Source organism: Carlito syrichta, unplaced genomic scaffold, assembly GCF_000164805.1.
Source record: "Carlito syrichta isolate Samal-C Ts95f unplaced genomic scaffold, Tarsius_syrichta-2.0.1 Scaffold303061, whole genome shotgun sequence".
NCBI lineage: Eukaryota > Metazoa > Chordata > Mammalia > Primates > Tarsiidae > Carlito > Carlito syrichta.
Window position 1 is genome coordinate 66,126 of NW_007247157.1, and position 21,008 is coordinate 87,133.

The 21,008-nt window shown below is 47.5% G+C and overlaps 1 protein-coding gene across 2 annotated transcripts in view; it reads left to right on the plus strand.

Moving 5' to 3' along the window:
* TGFBI (transforming growth factor beta induced) overlaps positions 1-21,008 on the plus strand; it is a 34,118-nt gene continuing 13,110 nt past the window's right edge. The window contains exons 1-6 of one of the 2 annotated variants that reach the window (XM_008057573.2): positions 1-175; positions 4,984-5,082; positions 14,849-14,913; positions 17,471-17,696; positions 18,558-18,722; positions 18,998-19,144. In XM_008057573.2, the coding sequence (XP_008055764.1) occupies positions 17,637-17,696; positions 18,558-18,722; positions 18,998-19,144 (372 nt within the window). In that variant the 5' untranslated portion in view covers positions 1-175; positions 4,984-5,082; positions 14,849-14,913; positions 17,471-17,636. The remainder of the gene's footprint in view (positions 176-4,983; positions 5,083-14,848; positions 14,914-17,470; positions 17,697-18,557; positions 18,723-18,997; positions 19,145-21,008) is intronic. The other variant, XM_008057572.1, reaches the window with a different exon arrangement.

The window sequence follows — 21,008 nt, forward strand, 5'->3', positions numbered from 1 at the left end:
GCCGGACGCCCGCCCGCTGCTCGGTGCGCGTCCTCCGCTCCATGGCGCTGCTCGTGCGGCTGCTGGCCGTCGCCCTGGCGCTGGCTCTGGGTCCCGCCGCAACCCTGGCGGGCCCGGCCAAGTCGCCCTACCAGCTGGGACTGCAGCACAGCCGGCTCCGGGGCCGCCAGCACGGGTAAGCATGAACGCCCCGCGGGGAGCAGAGGGTCGCTTCGCCAGGCTGGGAGTGCACGCCGCGGGGCGCATCGAAGCGGGCTGGGGGGGCGGGGGACAAAGCCAGAGCGAAAAGCGGGCAGCTTGGGGGTGCTCAGAGACCAACCCTGCCCGCGGCGGAGGGAGGTGGGTACCATGCAGGGAAGGACCCCGGCGGGCTGCTTTGTAGAGGAAAGGGAGCGGTGGGAGGGGACTGACCTGCGACCCCCGACTCAGGCCAAGAGCCTGAGACGAACCCGCGCCTTCAACCTCTCCTCCCAGCTCATAGGAAGAAAGGGGAGTTGGCAGCTCTCTGGCCAAAATCATCATGGGAAGGTGCCCAGGGCTAAGTGGAAGCCCAAGTGTACCTTTTCCAACCCAGCAGGGTCTCTGGCCAGCGATTCAGGACATGAGTCTAGGGTCGCACAGGTGGTGGCATTCAAGGCGCCCCAGGCTCCTGTGCACCTGGCCAGGACCACTACTCACCACCCAGCACCAGACAGTCTCTGCGCACAGCAAGGGCAGTGTGAAACCTCCTCCCTGCCGAATGAAGAGCAGGAAAACGCACTGGACACTTACACACATTGTGCAGATGAGGAAACTGAGTCCTGAGAGGTCACACTACTTTCCCGCCATCTTGCAGTGTGCGCTGGAGCCAGGATTGGAGTCTATCTTAAAGTAGTAGCTGCTGTGTTTAGTAGGGTTTTGTGAATGTGGGCATTATCATTGCGGGTGTTCCTCTGACATACTGAAGATGTGTTGGCTTTAGGAAGGCCCGACCTGATAAAGACCCTGGCATAGACCTAGGCAGAGGTGGGCAATATTTCTACAGACAAAACCAGGCCACACCTGCTTCACACATAGCTAGACTTTGCTACAACTTTCAGTCTACCTGGTTCCACCAACTTCTCCTTCACAACGAGGTAAAACTACATGTGAACAGAGTGGTGTAGTGGCTCCTCAGAGAAAGCCCAAATGCCACTGGTGTCTGACATCCACATCCCCGGGCAGTGCCCAGACCTCCAAGAGACTGGGCAGGTCTGTACTCAGATCAAAGATCATTGTTGGGGGTGATAAAATTGACTTCATAGGCCCTGAGAGAGCCTTGGCTTCCCAAATCTGTGAGTGCTCTGGGGCAGGTATAGCTATCCCTTTTAGGGAGTAGTTGCCCTTGTTTCCTCTGCTTGTGGCTTTATGGTCTAACTTGGCCTTTCAAGTGTTCAGGGTTTCCGGGGAAAGGGGCTATTGGGATCATTCTGGACACCCTGCAGAGGGAAATCAAGCCAGGCCAGGCCATAGCCTCAATACCGTCCCGGAAAGAGACCACAAATGACATTCTGGGGTTTTTAGGGAAGAGAAAGAATTAGCTTTGACTTAGGCTATGTATACAAGAAAGTGAGGGGGCTTGTCAGAAAGATGGGGGGTGTGAGGCCTCAACATCAAAATGGAAGCAACTGGCATTTTTATGATCTCAGCCCGCCTCACCTTTGGTCCGTCTGCCTTTCTTGTCAATGAAGCGTGTTATGTGTGGGTGCCACAGTCTGCCTGGGAGGTTTCTGTTTCTTCTGTGTCTTAGTCACTAAGTCAGAAGAAGACCCCTATAAGCATGCCCTGCAACACTGTCACCCATAAGGACACCTCTGTACACAGCCACAGTGAAGGGTCCCCAAAGATATTGAGGGCTGTCCACCAAGAGCCATCTCTATAGTAAACAATCTTCTCTTCAGAGCCCAGAAGAGACACTGATCAGCTGGAAAATAGGGATTTGTTTTTTGGCTTTTTGTTCATTTTGTTTTAATGCAGATGCTCCTGATTATGAGTTTCAGATATGAGATCAACTTCCTCACCATAGTCCTGCAGGCCAGTCCTCTTGATTAGCTTCTTGCAGTGCAATTGGAAAGGCTTGTAGTCATCTGCCATGGGCAGAATGATCTAAGAAGTCACAGGAGTAGTTCTCCCCTTGCAAAATCGGGATGCTCAGGCACACAGGCCGTGACAAAATGGTTGCAGGCGTGATTGTGTTTACTCTGATCTAACTGTCCCTGAACATACCACAGGGCTGCCTGGTCTTGCACACTTGGGTGTGGCACCCTGTGCAAATGGATAACCTTGTTCAAGCTCCAGGCTTCATTCAAAGTGAAAACTAGTGAAAGGAAAGCTTCTTTACTATTTTATGACATGAAGGAAGAAAGAATAATGGTGCTTTGCTTATGTACAGCATGTTATCACCCATCACCAATTTTGCTTTCATCTTCACCACAATACAGTGAGATCTATTGTTCATGTTCCCATTTTACAGATGGTGAAACTGCAGTTTAGTGAGATGGAGTGACTTAGTTCAAACACAGCATGCCATTGGGAGAGTAATAACTATGACTTGGTCTGTTGACTCCCAGCTATATCTGTGTGACTATAGGGAAGGGAAAAACATAATACTGAGAGAGAAGTAAAAATGCAATCACACTTCCGAATATCAGCAACCAAAAATGGAACTGAATTTCCTGAAGAACTTGGTTTTCAAATCCAAGTTGAACAACCAGTGCCATGCTCAAGGCTAAAGGCCCAGCAATGGCTTGTTCATTTTGATTAAACTTCAGCATAAATGTTTTATGTGCACAGTACCCTCATACTCCCTACTGTGAGAGGGAGAGGGTCACAGCCACCCCAGCCTTGCCCCTGCCACAAGGACAACAGCTGTAGAAACGCTACAGAGGAATGATGGAGCCACATCCACAGAAACTCACTGAAGATTCACCAGACACCTACGGAAAATTGCAGGGAATTTATTGACAGTAATTGTTTTCTGTTTGGACAGATAGAAGAACTTCTGGGATTGTACAACAATAGATAGGAACCAGGGTTGGAGTATGGTCAGTGGGGACACTTCAGTGTTATTTGGGGACTGTCTAACCTGTGAATCTTAGGCAGCAAATAGGGAGGACAGGCGTTTAGAATTCTGGAGGCTGTGGGCATTTGGTCAGCCTCAGAGACAACCAGGGAGGCATGGGCCCCACCTTCACTGGCCTGTGGTTCCCTCTCCAGCCTTCACTTCTCTCACTCCTAGGTTCCTACATCGAGTCACTAATACTCATTGTTTCTCCTTAACTCACTCACTTTTGCCTATTGTATAAATAACTGGACAAGAGGTGATAGTAAGTATGGTAGAAGAGACAGGGTGGGGAAGGAAAGGGTCAGACTGAGCTCCCACCCAATAACCTGACTCTGAATATTTGAGAAGTGTTCAAGTTCCTGTAACCAAAATGATAGTGACAGTAGGTATAGTTCTCGCTGCACATGGGTGTCTTCCTGAAAAGTACCCTGCACATCAAATGATGTCTATGGGTTGCATTTTTAAAGCAACAGCGGAATTGATGTTAGAGAAATGAGCCACCCTTTAGATGACACCTGAAGTCCCCTGAGCCTGGAAGTTTTGTGAAGGCCTCAGTATTATTTCTATGACTTGTAATGCAGTCATATGACCTGCCTACCTCTGGCTCAGGAAGGCTGATCCCCTCCTGAGTCACCACACAGCCACAGTAGCCTCCTCTCCCCAGTTGTTCCTGGTCTGCTGAGCACTGTTTGGGTCATCAAGTCTTGGTACACTAGACCAAAACACACAAAAACAAAATCCTATGGCTCTGGGAAAGGCTTCTCAGCAGAAGCCTAGGACATTTGCACTCCAGTTTTCCATAGAGCTCTCAAGCAGTCTTTTGGTATGGTAATTTGGGGAGCAGCATTTTCAATAAGCTCATTCCAGGCTCCTACTACAACCTGACTGAGTGCTAGGCCCCATCTAGAATGTGAAAGACAAAACAAAACACCTGCCCTCAAGATTCTTTTGAGCACTATTGAAGAAATATTCCACTTCCATCAGTTATAGGATTCTATTTGGTACCCATTATCAAAGACTTGTATCCCAGATCAGAGGATGGAAGGCAGCATGTCATCTGGGACATAGGAAGAAGACTCTCTGGGGACCTGGGACTTGAGCTGTGGTCTAAGCAATGAACAACTCAGAGTTAAATGGGAGAGCACTCCCATCATGATCCTGATAGTAGTCAGCTGTGCCCTCTGGTTTATGGAATGGACACTCGCGATGGTTTGTCTTTAAGAGCTATACAGCTGGTCTGGGGATGTCTATATGTATGTAAGACATGTCTGTAAGGCTGCCTGGCAGATGCTGGGTTTTTTTGGGGTTTTTTTTGAGTTGGAGTCCCACTCCATCACACAGGCTGGAATGCAGTGGCACGCTCACGGCCATGCCAGCATCAACCTGCTGGGCTCTGGTGATCCTTCTGCCTCAGCCTTCCAAGTAGCCAAAACTAAAGATGCATGCTACTGTACCTGGCTAATTTTTGATTATTTATTGTAGAGACGAGGTCTCATCAATTTGCCTGGACTGGTCTCCAACCCATGGACTCAGGCAATCCACTCTCCTCAGCCTCCCAAAGTGCTGGGATTACAGGCTGAGCCACCAAGCCCGGCCAGCAGATGCTTTTATTTACACTTAAAATTGTGTCAAAGAAGCATCCTTACATAAAATTATACCAATGTGTAAGAAATACTTTAGCAATTCTTAATTTGGAAGGAAGCTTTCATGGGGACTGATGGGATTCTAGGTAGACAAGGCCAAAGTCTACCTCAAGTCATCCCTGGTACCAAGACTGAAATGACTGTCTCTCCTCCATCTCGGGAAAGTTTTAACAGCCCACGAAGACCAACATGATGGGAAGCACGTTGAGGTGGGGTGGACATACTAACCACCTTGCTAACTCTGGGTTCTGTTTTCAGCCCCAATGTGTGTGCTGTGCAGAAGCTCATCGGCACAAACAAGAAGTACTTCACCAACTGCAAGCAGTGGTACCAGAGGAAAATCTGTGGCAAATCAACGTGAGTATCTGTAACCACCCAGGAGGCCAAGTTGCGTGCATGCCGGCTGCAGGTGCCCCTGGGCCCGGGCCAACCTTCTAGACTGTCAGGCCACCTGAGAAGCCATGAAGATACATGTGCAAACGTGTCAGGGAGCTACGTGCTGGCCAATTTTGTTTTGCATTTTCAAGACTGCTGACAGGACTTGGATAAGATTATCAGGGCTGGTTTGGGATTGCAAGAAGCATGAAACACTGTGTGCTTATGTGCGTGTGTGTGTGTGTGTGTGTGTGTGTGTGTGTGTCTTAATTCTCACAAAATGATACAAATATGCAGTGGAGAAGCTATTTTCTTTTGTTTTCTGGAAAAGAAAGTCCGTTGGTGAATTTAAAGAGCATCATCCCGGCTCTGCAGTCCTAAGGTAAACACCCCCAAAAGACTTAGAGCCTAGACATATGTACATTATGAGACAGCATAGCATATTAAGAACAGTGGCTCAGACTCTCTGGTTCAAACCCTTGCTCTACCACTTGCCCAAACAAATTACTTCATCTTTAGAATCATCTATTACCTTACTTGTAAAATGAGAATAACAAAAGGACCCACCTTGTAGGGCTGTTATGAAGATTGAATGAAGTAATGTGCCTCAGAGATTGAACATGGTGCCCGGCACATAGTCAGTGCTTAGTATGCTAGCTGCTATTATTATTACTCTAGAATTTGCAAATATAGACCACACAAACAGAAGTAAGAGTGCCAATGGGGTGTGGACTGGTGTGGTTACAACAGGGCTTATTGGTACCTCTATTAGTAAGGAGGGAAGCGGCTTTCACCCCACTACCTAGCTCTCTGTTGGAAACAGGCTAGTGTGCATGTTCTAACAGAGTTGTGGGGAAATCTAAACTGTTTTGGCAATAACCATCAACCGATCTCAAAGCTGGCTCTCTCTGCAGATAGGAAGATATGCTATGCGAAGACTCCTGGGCTACTTGTGAGGGCCTGACCTTCCCCTTGTCTGCGTAATAGGAGGATTAAGAGACTTTAAGCCACTATCTTGAATACTTTCCAATGTTAGGAATTTTTAAGTTTATTGTTTATGACATTGCTTTTGAGCAGACATCTCCTCCAATTTAATAATCAACTGAAAGAAGGGAAAATGCTATTTCCTTAAAATGTACATGGAAATAAACGTCCCAGTGCATGAACCTGATTGTGTTAGGCAGTTATCAATCCTACTATGAACCGGGGGCATTAGGAACCATGACAGAGCTGAGGGGAGACCAGCAGTCCCTGAGCACCTGTTCAGGGCAGGTCTAGCATAGCGGGCCCCCTACCTGCTTGAGAGTCCAGCCTCCAAGATAAGAGTTGAGTCAACTAAGAGGACACACCTCCCAGGTTCAGTGAACAGATGTACAATGGCAATTCTTTTTTTTTTTCTGTATTTTTCTTTTTTTTTTAATTTTAAAGATGAGGGATACAATTCAGAATTAAGTATACAGTGGTCATTGTACAGATAAAGTTTGGGCCTCCCTTTGATCCCCACTTTGCCTGGTTTGAGATCAGGTACCCTTATTGATGTTGTGCCCTGCCCCATGACTATTCTTGCTGCTACAAACAAAAAGAGACTGTGCAAATCCTATGCATAGATTGCTATGATGCTCAAGTTAAAAAAAAAAAAACTTTAGTGCTGACGTGTACATATATTATCTACTTTTTTCATGTACATATATATATCTATTTTACATGTACATATATTATCTACTCAAATAAATGGCTTATTCATTACTTTATTAAACATAAAGTCAGGCCCCACATAATTGCTTCTTGGAAGATGACCAAGGTACTAGTGCCAAGCAAATAGCTCTTCTACATCTCAGAGCCTGGGATTTCAAAGAGTACCACCTTTTTGTTAGTTCAGATTTCTCTAAAAATGAGGCCATCACCATGCCCCTATTTCCCAATCTGATACTCATATAACTAAATGCATCTAGGGATCCACTTGTGATGGCCAGCTGGCCATAGGGTAGCATCTGCCTTGTTGTTTTCGGGGTGCTTCTCTGTTGAATCATTGCCTGACTAGCTGACAGTTTCTTGACAACATTCCCAGGCTGACACTGGATCAGTGATGAGCTGCCGTGGCTTATTGGCTTGTTACCTGCATCTTTCTCGCTCTGCGTGCCAGGACAAGGCATAAGCAGCAGAGCTGTGTGTTGATAAAATGTTCCTGATGGCTGAGTCTTCCCCTCTAGGGCAGGTTTGACTTTGGGAGTGTGGTGTTATGATGGTGCAGCACCCTCATCCACTGAATGCAGAAGGGAGTCCAGGCACTGAGAGAAGGAAGAAATGTATGGGCTAAGTGTGGTGTGGAAGTAAGGTTTCGAGTAGACTCAGGAAAAACCCAGTACCCAGTCCAGCTGCTGACTTGGTCTTGCAACGCCAGAAGGAGATGCAGTTCATTTTCAACTCTTGAGTGTAGCCATTGCTTTGGGCAGCTTCAAAAAGAGGAAACAAGGATAGAAAAACATGAGTTGATAGAAAACTTCATGATCCAGGACAAGAGAGGCCCTTCCTGAAACATCACATGCAACGTCCAGAAGGTGGAGCTGACTTGGAAAAGACCCAGAGAATTCAGAGAAGGGAAGAGGAAGAGGTTGAACCCATCTCTGTTCTCCCAGAGAGCTGAGTAAGAGTAGCACAGCAGGGATCCTTCCAAGAGACCTAGGAGAGACCAGTGAGGGGGCTGCTGTTTAACTACCATGTAGCCAGAATTAAGGGCCATGGGTAGTCAGGTGGGAAGGCGGGAGGGCTGTGCTGGCTAGAGTTGACGTCATCCTGGGAAAAGTGGGTACCTAGATGCATTTAGTTGGGAGAGGACCGGGAAAGGAAAACGGGAGGGTGGTGGTGACTGTCTCAGCCTGAGGCCAACATGAGCAGTGGGAGTTTTCTTAGCAAGACTCCAGAGAAGTGGCTGGAGCAGAAGTGTGTGTTGGGATGAAAGAGAGCCCTGTCACAGGGGAGGGGGACAGCACAAGTCACCAAGGGGCCCAAAACCAGACGATATTTCAACTTGAAAGCAGACGAGGGACACCAAAAACAGCAGGGAAGACTTTGCAGTGTGAGGTCACAGACACATAAGGACAGGCCTGGTGAAACAAGAACTTGGAGCCACTTGCCAGGTGCTGTGAGGACCTGGACTCCACCTCCCAGAACTGCAACTGGCCACACTCAGCACGCTGTCACCAGAGGAAGCTACGTTGTCTTCAGATAATAGCTTTTCCATATTTACCAAGGAAGAAAAGCCTGAGTCTTTGGTGCTGTGTGTCAAGATGACATATGGATTTTATTACAGGAGGTGATTAACAGTGGGCCCCTACTGAGTGGCTTGAGTGAATTTTATTAGTTGGAAATTAACATTTATTTCGGATCCTAAAGAGCATCAGAGTGATTCAATGGCTAATCCAACAAAGAGGGTTGTGGGGGGCACACGGTCAGCACCCCTCTCTGTGATTTCAGGCCCTTGGTTTGGTTAGTAGCCATAAACTTTTTACATGTGGCACCTTGAGCAGAGGTGCAGGAAATTGTGGTCAGGAGGCCTGGCTGCCTCTCGACAGGGCTCCTTTGTGCAGGCCCTGGGGAGAGGAGGTCTATTTAACAGCCAAGTCGGAGTTGACATCATGGGCCTGGAATAGTCATCGCAGAGACTCAGACATCATAAACGTGGCACAGGGAGGGCTGGTGTGGGAGCTGGTGGGTAGGGGTGGCAGTTATCCATTCCAAAAGTCTTGACTTTTTTTTCATGAGCAACACATTTCACAAGTACAAAAGCCATGCTCTGGAGCCAAGATGAGCTGGCAGGACACTCCCGTTTTTCTAGTAGCAAATGTTGCTGTGCCCAGGGGCTGAAATATTAATACTTCAGCACTGCGTTAACACTTGGAGATTTAACTTCTACTGAAGCCAGCCGATTCATGGTGGAGCTTTTCTATCAGCTGGCGGTGATGTTTCCAATAGATGTTTTTCTGGGCAGGGTACCCAGAGGCATCTGACATGAAATCGAAGAAGAGGCATCCTTTTCCTCCCTTTCCCATATCCCACAACCTTGGTCCCAAGAGGGAAAAGAAAAAGATGGTGAGAAGCCACCTAAGCTGTTCTCAGACCCACACAGCGCCTCCTTCCCTGTTTTGTATTCCTGTGCAGTCATCTGAGACCCTATGGATAATCTGCTCTGAGATCACTGAGATTGGACATACACCAACCCCCAGAGATTCACCAAATGCCTCTGTGGGGGCAGTGCTTCCTGAAAGTTCTATCCCATTCTGTAAACTAGGAGGCTGCATAGCTGACATGGAATTTTGTTCTTTTGAGTACTTCATGAACCCATGTACCACTTGGCTGATGCCCCCTGGTAGGTAGAAAAATGACCTCCAAAGATGTCTACATTCTAATCTCAAACCTGTAAATATGTTCTTTTTAATGGAGAGGGAACTTTGCAATGTGTGATTAAGTTAAGGATCTTAAGAGGGAGAAGATTATCTTTGATTATTTAGTAAATCCAATATAATCATGAGGGCCCTTATATAGGGGAGGCAGCAGGATCAGAGTCAGAGAAGGAGATAAGATAATGAAGGCTGAAGTTTGAGTGATATGACCACAAGCCAAGGAATGTAGGCGGCCTCTAGAAACTGGAAAAGACAAGGAATGGATTCTCTCCTACAACCTCTAAAAGGAATGCAGCCTTTGATTTTAACCCATACAGCCAATTTCTGACTCTAACCTCCAGAATTGTAAGAGGAATTTGTACTGTCTTAAGCCACTAAATTTGTGGTAATTTGCTACAGCAAACAATGGGAAACTAATGCAAGCCCTGTCAGTTGAGTTCTATACATGTATTATGGGGATTTATTTATTACTAGTAATATGATCAGTGGTCTAATGTAGAACATTGCTTTCAATGAGGTTATTATTAACTTAGTTTCAATTTTAAAGCTTATACCTGGAGTATTTTTTATAAGAATCTCAACAACAGAGCACTTAGTAAACATCAGGCATCTGTTAGTGCTTCTTATATGTAAGCTCATTCTATTCTCACCATCACCCTATAAGATCAATATGATTATTAGCCCATTTGCAGATGGGGAGACTGAGGCTCCAGAAAGCCTATGCTGCCGCTCAAAGTCATCCACTGGAAGCAGGGGAGGTCTTTCCACTTTCCTCTGCTGCCTCCAGGGAGAATTAAGCCTCTCATCTAGTGTCAGTGACTCAGGAGATACACAAGTGCAGGATCTGGGTGAACTATTGCTCCAGGTCTCTATAGCCCCAAACCTGTGACTGTGGGTCCCAGAGACAAGGCCTCCACGGGGTCAGAGAAGGAAATCTTTGACTCCGAGTCAGCAACCTTCTTCTGGTTGTTTGTTTCCTGCTGTCAGCAGGCTCCCCAAAACCCCTCATCAGATGAGGAGCATAGGAACTGAGGAGACACAATCAGTATCCAGGACACCCAAAATGCCCTCACAGACCACACACAAACAGGCTGCCACTTGTGTCCATTTTTTGAAGCCTCTGTGCTCATCACTAACCAGGCTGACCCCAGAGGAATGTCATAGTGGTTGAGACCTTTGGTAGTAGACAGTGAGTGAAAGCAAGCCCTGCTTTTCTACTGGGAGGCACAAGAAACTGCTCAGCTGCCTTTCCAAGGCTAGGAGGGCAGGAAGTGAAGCACTCCACAGGCAGTCTGTGGGGCATGTCACATGTCTAGATGCCATGGGTCTGTGTTTGCTCTGAGATTCCTCTTGGAAACCATGACACCTGTGTGGTTTACCTTCTGTCACAGGAGACCAGCTTGCAGGTCCATTGCTTGTTCCACTGACTTTCCAAGTCTAGTTAATTCTCCAGGTATTTACAGCCAGGATAGTGGTCCAAACCATGACATGTGCTTGGGAGAGAGTGATTGTTTTAACTTATTATGGTAACTTCTTGGAAAATTACTTTGGGGAGAGAAATATCAATACTTCTCTCTATCCAATCATGAGTAAAGTATCAGAGGAGAATGGAGGATATCTTCCCAAACATCTACATAGAGACTTTGGGTTGACACTATCTTTTGCCTCCTCCTTTAAATCTTCTAAATCAAGTGCCTTCCCTCACTTTCTTCCTCAAATTGTACTTCTGACTTGGGAAGCTGGAACAAAATAATTAGTAGCTCATTGCCCTAAAGGATCTACTTTTTCTGATCTGAGGTTTTTCGTTGTTAGATTGTATCTGGCCAAAGGGAAGCCATGAGCCTTTAATCAGAACTGCTTTGAGATTAGATTCAGGTTGTTTCTGTGCAGGAAAACAATGGGGCTGCAGGTGGGAGCCCCCCACCCCATGGTTTCTGTGTGTTCATCATAGAAGGGAACACGACTCTGTGATGACCCCCAGCCTGTCTCCCCACAGCATCCATGCTCCCCTAGGATTAGAGCCCAAATAGGGCGGCACACTGGGCTGAGCACAGAGTGAGTGGGGCAGGCCACTGTGGAGGCTGCCATCTCAGAAAGATGTGGTCAAGATTGTCTCCATGGGCTGTCTTCTCAGTCTGCCATTCCCAGCTGCCCTCTGCTTCTCTGGGACTGTGCAGACCAGTTCACGAGAGGACTGCTGATTTGTTGGGGCAGTTGGGAGCAGGTGGGCCACCGGTTGTGGTGCCTTTTCAACCCACTGGCTGCTGTACTCAGGCTGAAGGCCTGGCTGACCCCTGCACACCGAGAGAGCAGTGAAGATGCCAAACTGGGAACATCAGGCGGGCTGATGAGGGAGAGCCAGCAGGGAAGGAGGATTAGGAGAGAGCTTCTTGGCAGAGAGCCACACTTGGTTAACTAGGAATAAGCCTTTGGCTCGAGGAAGATTTGTGGCTTCGGGGACTGAGCCTCGGGTGTGGGGAGTGTGCTGCATTAGCAATCCATGTGTGGCAACAGAGTGTGTCCAACCACTGTGGGACACAGGTGCAGAAAGCCCACACAGAGAGGAACAGTGAGTGCTGACAAGGATTGGCCTCGATCGCTTTGGAGACACCACCTGTGTCTTCTAGATGTCAGACTTTCCAAATCCATCTGCTATCCTCTGGATATGTGCATTGTCAAGAGCAATGGAAAAAGGATTGAACTTGATGGAATATGAGGAGAGTCCCAGGTCTGCCCCTGCCTACCTGTGAACTCAAGAAACCTATTCACCCCTCAAAACCCTTACAACTTTCTTATCTGAGTTACTCTGCTCCAGGCTGAGACTTTTCTGCCTGAATCTGTTCCTTCCCCCTTCATCCCCCATTTCTCCTAGTGTTATTCTCTATACCCATTCCTCAACACACACACCCACGCACACTTGGCCACAGGAACCAGTAAGTTCACTTTTGGGAAGTTGGTCTTTTTTTGTCTTCAGTGAAATCCTGGTCAGATTGCTTGAGCTGTTCAGATGTCCTGTGGTTTTGGGGGATGGAACTCAGAAGCCAACATTTTGGAAAAAGATTCTTTGGTCAGAGTGGCTGGGGGCACCAAGCCATGGAGAATACAGAGCCCTTGTACCCAGGGAGCCCAGAGATGAGGACTTGAAGAATAAGCCTATTCATCCAATCGTGCTTCTCCAACTCCATGGACTTTCACATGGAAAGAAACTAAGTTGGGGAGGACTTGATCTAATCCCCCAGCCCCAGTCACAGAGCCTTAGTAGAAATACTAGGTATAGTAAGCCTTAGATCCCATACATGGGTGTCCTCTGATCCTATAGGTTCAAGGCTTAGATCTCTCCCTGAATTTAACTGTAAGAAGTTGGCAGACACTGTTCTTCTTTGAAAGAGTGCGTCTGTATCCCCTCGAAAGAAGCCCACTGACTAGAATTCTGAGTGTAAGATTGGAAGTTACTTTAGAAATCATCCAATTTAACTTCACCCCATTTCATAGATCAGGAAACTGAGGCCAGAGAGAGAAATGGACTTTCAAGTTCACCCTGCTAGTTACTGATGGATCATAAGCCAAGTGTTCTAATTCTAGTACTGTTTCTCCTATACCATGCTGCCTTTGAAAGTGTATCAATCAAATCTTACTTTAGCTGCAGAAGATGACTTTAGTTTCTAAAGATAAAATTATGGGTTTATCAAAGTTAATTCTGTTTAGCTCTTATAAGCATAAGGATGAAAGGTTTGAAAGGAACAGGATAGAAGGACAGCTGGAGAAAAAAGGAGGAAAAGGAAAGCAGGAGGATGGAGTGAGCAGGGTAGAGAAAAGTATACATAGCTTATCATTTCCCAGGGGACCATCTCTAGCAAAGTGACATGTGCAGCCAGCTGATCTGTCTTCGAAGCACTGCTCTAGATAATAGATGAACCAGGCTTCATCTGCTCTTAACTGAGTCTTCCCTCCCTGAGATGACTCCAGTTGAATTACCAAGAGCAGGCTGTCCCAGGCACACTGTCACAACCCCCAGAGCCTCCAAACCCATGTTTGTTCCCCCTCTACCTGTTTCTTTTCTGGTGACATCATTAGACATCCTGTGCAGGTCCCACAGTGAGCATTTCTATGGGAAAACCCTGTGCAGTTAAAGTCTGAGTTCTTTCCTGTCCCAAAGGGCATATCCATGTAGATGAAAGGAAAAGAGGATGTGGCTGTGGCATTTGGTCCCAGGCCTGCCAAAGAGAGCCTGTGCTCACTCCACCGCTGCAGGGTGGCCTTCATCAGAACTTGGGGGTTTGGATTTAAGCAAGTCTTTCTTAGTTGTAGCCTTCATTACACTTCCTTTCTTGCAGTGTTATTTGAAAGTCTCGGTCTTTTGTATTGCCCCAGAATATTGAGTTTGCTGAAGCTATGTGTTTCAGACCTCCTGACAGTGGTCAGTGTCTCATGATGGACTAGTCTGAGTTGGGAAAAGAGAAAGTTTTTAGTTTTCCTGAAAAAAATGATTTTAAAGGTTAAAACTGTCCACCACCAGTCTTCTGTTCATCCAAATGCAAAGAATCTTGTGAACTGGCAATATTGGCTGCCTTCTGGAAGGATAGTGAGTGGTTGAAGGATGAGGGTGAAAAGGGAGCACTTTGCTATAGAACCCTTTGCATATTTTCAATTTGAAACCATAAAATGTTTTTATAAATTAATTTTGTAACTTGAAGAAATTAAAAAAAAATCCTCATGAGAGGAGTTTTGTCTTTATTTTAATTTTAAAGAAGTTTAATTGTGATGATGGAGAAGAACTCGATGATCACGTATACACTACCCTTTTTGGTTATTAAATCAGTGAGCCAGAAGACCACGAGAGATTTAATCCAGTGACCACTGCATGATACACACATGCTTTTAACAAATGAAGAGACTGAGACCTGGAGAGAAGGTGGGACTGGCTGGGAGTGTCCCAGATAGTTAGTGGCAGACTCAGAGCCCGAACTGGGGCAGGGCTCTTTCTACTCCTCCTGCTTCCTTTCAGGAACACTAACCTTCGGGCTTCCCATGAGTGATGTAGAGACAAATTCTTGGTGTGCTATGTTTTCTAATCACACTGTTGAAGATGGGGCCAGAGTCCTCTGTTCTCCTGCTTGGCTTGTTGTAGGTGTTGGCAACCATCAGAAACGTTTTACAAAGCTGAGGAGGATGAGAAGCTCCTTTTTTGAGGAAGGCACAGATATGACTTAGCAGATGATCTCCTAGGAGGAGGGCGTTTCACCTGCCATTCCTCTTCCTCAGCCATGGAGGTGACATCCTGGAGGGGGCCCAGTGACCTGTGAGGGAGTGAAGCCCAGCCTAACACACGTTTGTGTGTCTCGTTACAGAGTCATCAGCTACGAGTGCTGTCCTGGCTACGAAAAGGTCCCCGGAGAGAAGGGCTGTCCAGCAGGTGAATCAGCCAGGCCTTGCCTGTTGGCATGGGCAGAGGGGAGAAGTGGGAAGAAGAGCAGCAGAATGTGACCGGGGTCTGTGGCAGAAGGACGTGTTGGCACTTTCTCCAGTGCTCACTAGCCCCCAGGGCTCACTGGCCTCCGCGGGGCCAGGGATGGAAGCTGGAAACAGTGTGTTTCCTGAACTGCTCCTTCCAGCCTCCTTACCGAAGCTGGTGGAGCCGACTCCAGTTCTGGCCTGCCTATGCTCTTCTCAGCAGGCACAGGCTCCTGGCCTTCTTGTCTCTGCCTGGGAGTGATTCCAAACCCATCCAGCAGGGTCAGCCTTATGGCCCCTTGGTTCCTGATTAGCCCTGCTAGGGAGCAGATGAGACAGCATGGTCTCCAGCTGGACTGGGAACCCTGTACTGTCACCACTTCCCTTTGCGTCTAAACGTGGCCCATTGGAGTTCTGTAGGGAGGAGAGTTGAAGGCCAGATGGGCTCACCCAGAGTCAGTGGAGGGTTCCACGAATGGCCACATTGGGCCCAAGGCAGCACAGTACCTATGAATGTTTTATTTATTTATTTATTTTTTGAGTTGGAGTCTCACTCTGTCGCCCAGACTGGAGTGCAGTGGCCGCTCCCGGCCACCGCAGCCTCGACCTGCTGGGCTCCAGCGATCCTTCCGCTCAGCCTTCCAAGTAGTTGGAACTACAGGCGCACGCTACCACACCCGGCTGGTTTTTATTTATCCTAGAAATGAGGTCTCGCCAAGTTGCCCACGCGGGTCTCGAACCTGCGGGCTCAGGCAATCCACTCACCTCAGCCTCCCAAAGCGTGGGATTACAGGCTGAGCAACCGAGCCCGGCTCCCTATGAATGTTTTAAGAGCCTTTCCTTCAGTGCCATGCACCAGTGACTATGCAGAGGAGTTAGTGTTTGTTTTACTTTTGAAATACTGTCATCCCTTGATATCTGCTGGCAATTGAGGACAACCCCCCTTACTGTTTTCAGATATCAAAATCCTCAGATGCTCAAGTCCCTAATTTTAAAAAATACCTAATGCAATGTAAATGTTATGTAAATGCTATATTTGAAAAAAATGTTCTATTATTCTGTTGTTCTTTTTAAAAATATTTTTGATCCATGTTGGTTGAATTTGTGGCTGCAGAACCCATGGATACAAGGGGCTGACTGTATTGGCTTTTTTTTGTTGTTAAAAATGTGAGGCTGAGGCCAGGCACGGTGGCTCAGGTCTATAATCCCAGCAGTTTGGGATGCCAAGGCAAGAGGATTGTCTGAGCCCAGGTGTTTGAGACCAGCCTGGGCAACTTGGTGAGATCTTATCTCTACAATATATCAAAAAATTAGCCAGATGTGGTAGTGCGTGCCTGTAGTTCTGGCTACTTGGAAGGCTGAGGTGGAAGGATGGCCTGAACTCAGCTGGTAGAGGCTACGGTGACTGTGAGTGTGTCACTTCACTCCAGCCTGAGCAACAAAGTGAGACTCTGACTCAAAAAAAAAAAAAAAAAATGTGAGACTGATTCAACTCTAGGTTAGAGTTAGAAAAAAGGAAAAAATTTGAGATTAAGACTTAAAAGAGAGAGGGAGCCGGGCTCAGTGGCTCAGCCTGTAATCCCGCGCCTTGGGAGGCTGAGGTGAGTGGATTGCCTGAGCCCGCGGGTTCGAGACCCGCCTGGGCAACTTGGCGAGACCTCATCTCTATAATAAATAAAAAAATTAGGGTGTGGTAGCGCGCACCTGTAGTTCCAGCTACTTGGAAGACTGAGGCGGAAGGATCGCCGGAGCCCAGCAGGTTGAGGCTGCAGTGGCCGCTCCTAGCCACTGCACTCCAGTCTGGGTGACAGACTGAGACTCCCACTCAAAAAAAAAAAAAAAAGCAGGGGGGACAGTTTGGTTGGTGGCAAGGTCATGGGGTATGGTTGGCTTGGACAGGCCAATGGTGTTACAGATCACAGTATTGAAGTGGAAAGGGGAACAGGGAATGAAATGGGAGAAGGGATTGGCCTTGGAATGGGACTTCAACCTCGAAACTCTAGTTTCAGATCCTTCCAAACTCACTGTCCAAGAAAACTCTTCTAAATTTCAGGCTACTTTAAGAAGTAATATTCTATTACCTGTAAATATACACAGTACTTCAAAGGTTGATAACGTTCTTTCATTCTAGGTGAGGCCATTAGGGAACCAGTTCCAATAACTAGAGAAATCTGTAAGACTATTTTATAATTGGGATATCTGTTTCTGTTATTCATTCCTGCTCATATTATCTAAATGCCTAGAATAAAAGCTTTGCTCTGCTGTGTTTAAAATGGTTCAAAATTACCAATTAGTTGAGTTTGCATAGAGAGGCATTTGACTCACTGAGTCGTTTTAAGAAGAATGTGACTTGCTTGAAGCTCCCCGCACTGGCCTGTTGTTCTGGCCTGTTGTTGGGCTTTTTCACTTGCTTCCTGGTCCATTCCATCTGCAGATGTGCCATCTTCTCTGGCAGAGAAGGGAGGGTGTGGTTGGGCTGGGCTCCCAGAGGCCATCTCTCCTGTCCTCTGCCCCTGTAGCCCTGCCACTCTCAAACCTCTACGAGACCCTGGGAGTCGTTGGAGCGACCACTACTCAGCTGTACACGGACCGCACAGAGAAGCTGAGGCCTGAGATGGAGGGACCTGGCAGCTTCACCATCTTTGCTCCTAGCAACGAGGCCTGGGCTTCCTTGCCAGCTGTGAGATGACCTCTGTGTACCCAGGGACTGGACTCTTACCAGGGATAGTCTTCCTTCCCCGAGGGGTGGGCATGAAGAATGGAATTCTATAGTCATTTCTTACTGTTTCAGGAAGCTTTTTACTTAACCCCTTAGATAATGCCAAGAAATGAGCTAAAATACAAGAGAGGACCCAAAAGAACCTGGAATTATCTTTTGGAGGGCAGGCCCCTCATAGTACATTCAGAATTTTTTCCTCTGGATCAAACAGTCAACCGAAGTTTTTATCTGGAAGTTTTGAAAAGGTTGTGTCATGATTTGTGGAAGAAACATCCCTAGATGTGGCAAACAGGGACTGGTTCTTCCACCATGAGAACATACCTGTCCCCACTGCACTAAGTGGTCAGCATTTTTAACCCCCAAACTGCATTAACCCTGTGCCCCACCCTCCTTATTTACCCAATCTCGCCCTGAGTGATTTTGTTGTTGTTGTTGTTGTTTCCTTGGATGAAAAAAGTCCTCAAAGGGAAACATTTTGCCAATGTGGAAGAGGAGAAACAAAAAGCAACCAAAGCTCTAAAAGGCATCAAAATTGATGAGTTCAGAAACTGTTTTGAACAGTGGGAAAAGTGTCTCAGTAGGTGTATTACATCAAATGAAGAGTACTTTGAAGGTGACTGAAATTTAAGCATGTAAGAGTAAATATGTACTTTATTATAACAAATTCCAGATTTTTGAGGTCCCCCCTCGTATACTTCATCAAGTTGCGCCCAATGTCCCATCTGCCCCATTGACAGACAGACCTTGATGCTCCCTGAGAAGGGATCCTTGGTAGGAGACAGGCCTGGGTTCACTGGGGCTAAAGAGCACGTTTCCCGGGTTGCAAGAACCCATCTCTTGAACACAGGGTTTGCAGCCCCTCACTGTTACCCTGTCCTTTCTCCTAGGAAGTACTGGATTCCCTGGTCAGCAATGTCAACATTGAGCTGCTCAACGCCCTTCGCTACCACATGGTGAACAGGCGGGTCCTGACAGATGAGCTAAAACATGGCATGGCCCTCACTTCTATGTACCAGAATTCCGGCATCCAGATCCACCACTATCCCAATGGGGTACGAGAATCCCCAGCCACACCACATGGCCCTTGGTCCACAATGAGTCCACTTCTGATCCATCTGTAGGCTAGTTTCTGGGGATTTGTTCCACAGTAGTGATAAGCTATAGATAATCCTTGCCTTCTTGTGCCTGCTTCTTCCTGGGCCCTCTAGTTCCACAGCTTGTGGAACCCACATTCTGTTACTATGTTTGAAAGCACTGTTTTCCCCTCGTGGGACTTTAAGGTTATTCCTCTCTGTTAACCGCTCATCTTTGCTTCTTCTCTGGGCAGATTGTAACCGTTAACTGTGCCAGGCTGCTGAAAGCCGACCATCATGCAACCAATGGAGTGGTACATCTCATTGATAAGGTCATCTCTACCATTACCAACAACATCCAGCAGATCATTGAGATCGAGGACACCTTCGAGACCCTTCGAGTAAGAGATTGTCCTCGGTGGAGGCTTAGGCTGGGGATATACCACCCCTCAAGGGGAGCCTGGCAGGACCTTTTCTACAGGAAGAGAAGAGGATGGCTCATGTGGAGACACAGGGAGTAGTTCCCCTGAATGCCATGAATCTGGAGAACCCACTGATCAGACGCTCAGTTTGACCTAACCTGTGAAATTCCCTCAGTCTGTCTTCTCCTTGTAAAACCTTCCTTTCTTCCAGTCCTTGGCTCCTTTGGAGAGGTCAGTGGTGTGTGACTGCAGTAGTCCTCTGAACCCTGGGCTGCCTGTGCCTGCACTGCAGGTTCTAGGGGTTACAGTTCCCACATGGGGGACTAGAATACATGGCCCATCAGGCTGCACGGTGCTTAAGGACCGCATGTCCCCACCCTCAGGCCCCTGCTCCGGTCATACCCATGTTCTCTGAGTGCTTAGACCAGCAGAAGGGCCACCAAGGTGGACACAGGAGCCTGGGGTCTGACTTGGTGTGACTTCTGACTATTCTGGAGCCCCCAGGAATACTGCCCCTCCACTCCTGCTACCCAGCAGGCATTTGTCTTACAACCGGAGGGCATGTGGGCATTCCTCTTGGCAGTGCTGCTCAGGAGGAAGTGAGCACAGGCTGCTTTGTCAGGGATTTTGCCCTGATTCAAGAACTTCCTAACCACAAAGGATACAAGTGGGAGTGGGGGCAGGCCCTCCCTGGAGATCTCCAACACAGAGAGACAAACACACTGGAGTTGGCTGGCAAGGATGGACCTCAGCACATAGGACAGCTCTTACTTCCCCAAGGGTTGGGCCTGGCTCTCTAAGCTTTTCTTCCTTGCTTTTCTTCCGGGTCACTCAAGGGCAGGGCTCTGCAAGAGAGTGATGTTCCCGCAAAGCGGATGGCGCATATTTTGATTAACAGCAGTGGATCCCTCTTACTATTTTGGTCTGGTAAATGTCCCTTCCTTCCTTCTTCCCCTTTGACTCTCCCTGGCACCCATCTTTCCTTCTTCTAACATACTTGAACAGCACCTACTACTTCCCAGGTAGTTCTATGTGCCAAGGATGTAGAGGTGAATGAGGAAGACGGATTTTCATCTTCAATGGAGCTAATATTCCATCTGGGGAGACAGACAAGAAACAAATTAGCCAGGTAGCCACAGCCACACACTGTGATAGACTCTGGGAAATGAGCGGGTAGATGATGAGCAATAGTAAGGGGGAGGATTGGAGAGCTAGGGAGGGCTCTCTGGAAGAGGTGGCTTTTGATTTGAGGTCTGAAGGATGGAAATGGGCCAGTTACACAAAACCCTGGGGCAGTGGAGAAGAGCCCACAAGTAGAGGCTCAGAGCAGCAACATAGGGAAGAGGCTAGTGGGTAGACTGAAGAGCACTCAACAGACAGAAGGCAAGACCAGAGCAGCCAGGCCAGATCCTGCGGGTCTTTGCAGAACAGGAGAAGGAGTCTTTCTCCATCCTGAGAGCAACAGGAAGGCACTACTGCCTGGATGTAGAGATTGGGAAATGTGATCTTTGCATGCATGGAGCTGATGTAAGTGATTACAAATGACTGGAATTGCAGTCATGTGAGAGTAGGCACTGCAGACATATCTACTTTCCTCTAGGGGTGGGGTGGGGTGGGGTGGGGAGAAGTACCAAGTTGACCTCCCAGAGAAATGATATTTTAGTCAAAAAAGGAATAAAGTCAGAGGAGCAAAGAAAGGGGGAAGGGCAGAGGAAACAGCAGGGGCAAAGGCCCAGAGACGGGAAGGAAGAAGGCTTGTTAAGTACCTGAAAGACAGACAATGTGGTTGGAACTCAGACAGGGTAAGGCCCTCTGGAGGCCATGGTAGGAGGTGAGCTTGATT